The sequence below is a fragment of the Salvelinus sp. IW2-2015 genome, unplaced genomic scaffold (assembly GCF_002910315.2).
Source record: "Salvelinus sp. IW2-2015 unplaced genomic scaffold, ASM291031v2 Un_scaffold3136, whole genome shotgun sequence".
Classification (NCBI taxonomy): Eukaryota; Metazoa; Chordata; class Actinopteri; order Salmoniformes; family Salmonidae; genus Salvelinus; species Salvelinus sp. IW2-2015.
Genome location: NW_019944425.1, coordinates 46142 through 50294, shown reverse-complemented (window position 1 = coordinate 50294; position 4153 = coordinate 46142). Strand labels below are relative to the sequence as shown.

Sequence of the window (4153 nt, the reverse complement as noted above, 5' to 3'; positions counted from 1 at the left end):
AAAGATGGCCAGGAGAGAAGAAGAGTTAAACACAGGCCCTGTGAGAGAGGGAAGGATAGAGGAGGGAGGGAGAGGATAAGAGGAGAGAGAGAGAGGAGAGGGGAGGAAGGGATGAGAGGGAGAGAGAGAGGGAGGAAGGGATAGAGGGGGAGGAGAGAGAGAGAGGAGAGAGAGAGGGGAGGGAGATGTTAAATAAACCCATATTTATTGTTTATTATTTTCCTTTTTGTACATCGTTAATATAGACATAAATGACGTTTGAAATGCTTTATTCTTTTGGAACTTGTTGTGAGTGTAATATTTACTGTTCACTTTTTATTGTTCATTTCACTTTTGTTTATTATCTACTTCACTTGCTTTGCAATGTTAACATATGTTCCATGGTAAATAAAACTTGACTTGAATGACAGAGAGAGAGAGAGGGAGCCAGACAGAGATACAGAGAGAGAGCAGCCAGACAGATAGAGCAGCCAGACAGAGATAGGAGAGAGAGAGCAAGCCAGACAGAGAAAAGACAGAGAGAAAGCAGCCAGACAGATAGAGAGAGAGAGCAGCCAGAAGAGAGAGCAAGCCAGACAGAGAGAGAGAGCAGCCAGACAGAGAGAGAGAGCAGCCAGACAGAGAGGCAGCCAGACCGAGAAGAGAGCCAGACAGAAGAGAGAGCAGCCAGACAGACAGAGAGAGAGAGAGGCAGCCAGACAGAGAGAGAGAGAGCAGCCAGACAGAGAGAGAGAGAGAGCAGCCAGACAGAGAGAGCAGAGAGAGCAGCCAGACAGAGAGCAGAGACAGAGAGAAGCAGCCAGCAGAGAGAGAGAGAGAGAGAGCAGGCCAGCAGAGAGAGAGAGAGCAGCCAGACAGAGAGAGAGAGAGCAGCCAGACAGAGAGAGAGCCAGCCAGACAGAAGCAGAGAGATGGAGTGTAACAGACCATAATGAAGGGAATATAATGAGTAGTTCTGTGTACTCACGATGAGTATGGCTACGAAGCTGGCCAGAGTAGTGTCCAGTCTCCACTAGCTGCAGCAGAGGCCTTCCCCACCAGCATGCCTGTAGAAGATGAAGTCTCCTAGACCCAGCTTCACCCCCCTGGGAAACACAGAACCATGTTTACCACATGATCATCCCTAAACCCCTCGTAACCACCCTAACCCGCTGTACCCCATACTATAACCCGACAACCTTCTTTAGGCCCTAATGTATCTCCAGCCCGGGAAGACCCTTAAGCGGGGACTAACCGCCCGCTAACCCCGTACTTAACCCGTAATCTAACTCTCTGGTAACCCTACACCCGGTAACCCCAAGCGCTACCCAAGCCCCACCTAAACCCTACTAACCGGAACCCAACCCGTAACCAACTCCCCATGGGTTAACCCACACCTCGTAAACCCCATAACCCTGTACCCAACCCGGTAACCCCAAACCCGGTAACCCTACTAACCCGGTAACCCTTACTAACCTTAACCCCAACCCGGTAACATCTCTCTCTTGTGGTGTGTGTGGTGTAAGAAGGCCCTCCCGGCCCTCCCCATCTCCATCTTCTTTGGCTTGGTGTTCTACTTTGCTACAGACAACCTGGTCAGACCCTTTATGGACCAGCTGGCTCTGCACCAGTTCTACATTTAGCAGGATGTTCCCCTTGCTCTCGCCACCCCCACGGGAGCTGCCATCATCAACACCAGGGGTGTATTCATTAGTGCACAACATAGCGAAACGTTTTTGCAACGAAAACATGTTTATTTTTTTCTCCGACCAAATCAGGTAGGTCCCCCTCCCCCCCCTTTTCGTTTTGTTGTGCCAGAGTTCAACCTCTAACAAGGGGACCAGGGGCATGTCCGGTCCCCTGACTGAAGTTGATGGTCGTTTTTGATCTGCCCTTTTTGTTTCTGGGCGGGGCGGTGAGGGGGGTTCCTAACCATGATGTCTTTTGATTTGTTCATACTTTCCTCGTTTTCAAAAATAGTGATTGATACGCCGTCTAAAAGTTACAGTGAGTTGAAGGTGTACTGCGGTGGGTACTACTACCAACAGAGCTAGAATGAGTTGATGATTCTGTTGTTGTTTGGGGGGGGGGTCACACACAAACCCCAGAAAGGAGAAGAAGAAGCTGGTTGGTTGGTCTCCTGAGAAAAAAGTACTTCAGAGGGGTTTTTAATAAACCCAACTGGTGGTTTAGGACTTTCACACTCACTAACGGACTGTCACGTGACCTGTTGATGTAACTGATGATACTTGGTCAAATGTTTTTTTTTTTTTGTTGAATAATTCTACTTTGATTGTGCTTCTTGAATTGAACTCGTCAAAGAGCTTTGCTGTGTCCATTCATCACTGCTCCAGGGCTGTGTTCCAAACGGCTCCCTATTCCCTGGATAGTGCACTAGAGCCAATAGGGCTCTAGTCAAAAGTAGTGCACTATATTAGGGGAAAAGGGTGCTATTCATCCTGCATTCCAGGATTCATTTCCATGTTTTGTTTTTTGTTTTGTTTTTCTCCACTCAGTCAGATTTTCAGACCGTGAAAACAAAGGCCTGTGAGTTTTACACAGTGCTGCTGGTCCACAATGGTTATTTTTCCTGAACAGGATGGTTTGAAACAACTCCTGTAGCGTTTATAATATAACAGCTTTGAGTTGTGTCCCCCAACACACGGCATCATTAAAAAAAACACCACGGTTTGGTCAGAGCAATGTCTAAATCTAGACGTGTCGTTGATTCTAGCCTGATTCCCGTGTTTGTCATGACGATGGCGGCAGAGTTCGCGGGGGGGTCAATTCCGTTTCAATTCCAGTCAGTTCAGGAAGTATACTGAAATTCCAATTATCTACAATGCTTTTCAATTAGGAAAATGTGGAATTGGAATTTTGTTTAACTCTGATTTGAATGGGTTTGGAATGGAATTGACCCCAACCGTGACGACGAGTGACAGGAAGTTGACACGATAGCACAAACAGATCTGGGACCAGATTATGTTGCTTGATCCACACTAGAATCATCCTGTTGTCGCCTGGTTCTGTCTTAACAGTCGGTTTCTCCTCATGGAAACAAACTAAATGTTTTTGACGTAACGTCATGACAATACATTTGACAAGGAGTTGATATGATAGCACAAAACAGATCTGTGACCATTTTAAGATTTAATTTGACCAGGCTGTCCTGTTCTGCTTTCAAGACGAGCAACAAGTTGATCATGGCTGGCATAGAACTCTGTTAGRCCAAACTAGTTCTTTAGTTATTTGTTTTTTTTCATGGACGCACATTAGGCTTAGTCCTAGAACTGAAAACACCCATTTTAAAATCATTATTTTTAGTCCAGGGCTTTGCTTAATCTGTGTCTAGGAGACAGAAACCTAGTGCTGCTCTCCGATTTAAAACTCTTTGCTGCAGAGTAACCTGCACATGGAGCAATGACATGAGGTCATTGTGCTGAGATTGGTGTTTTTCTTACTTTTGTAAAGATGGCCATGTGCATTATGCAAGGTTGTTCATTTAAAATGTTCCGTTTTAAAATAAATGAATCAAGAATAAAATACAAGTGGCATATCAGTAATTTATTGAAAATGATTCAACAGATTCATAAATAAAAGTGGGAACCCTTTCCTTTAGTTACAACTTCCCTTATTACAACATCCCTTAGTTACAACATTCCTTATTTACAACATTCCCTTAGTTACAACATCATCCCTTAGTTACAACATTCCCTAGTTACAACATTCCCTTAGTTACAACCATTCCTTTTAGTTACAACATTCCCCTTAGTTTACAACATTGTTGTCCTTTTTGTAGTGTTAAGTTTAGCGTTGTCTTACTGTTAGAACAGAAACCGCAGCCTGTCAACAAGTCAGCTGGAAGATTCAACATTAACATTAAATCATCTTGAAATATGTTTGAACGTATTTGTGGTATATTATGTTGATTGCTTGTGCACCAGTCAAGGCTTGTTCTGGTTACATGGCAGCAGGTCCTGAAGTGTGAAAGCTGTGCCACAGGGCAAAAAAAACCATCTAGTTTCATTTTGAGTTGTCAACTAACGTGAATGAAAAGTGAAATCATCCGAAAGGAAGGTGGATCTTTTTTTTTTAAATTCTATTGAACAATAAACAGATTTGGCTAATCTGTATGGTCCAAATAATGATGATCCACACAAATAAAATAGATAGA

The 4153-nt window shown here is 44.1% G+C and overlaps 1 protein-coding gene across 1 annotated transcript in view; it reads left to right on the top strand.

The window, feature by feature from the left end:
• The window catches only part of LOC112075397 (presenilin-1), a gene marked incomplete at its 5' end in the record, with an annotated part of 30028 nt that extends 28314 nt beyond the window's left edge, over positions 1 to 1714 (top strand). Inside the window, one exon of the mRNA XM_024142403.2 lies at positions 1506 to 1714. Within this exon, the coding sequence (XP_023998171.2) occupies positions 1506 to 1622 (117 nt within the window). The remainder of the gene's footprint in view (positions 1 to 1505) is intronic.
• Between the last annotated feature and the right edge of the window lie 2439 nt (positions 1715 to 4153).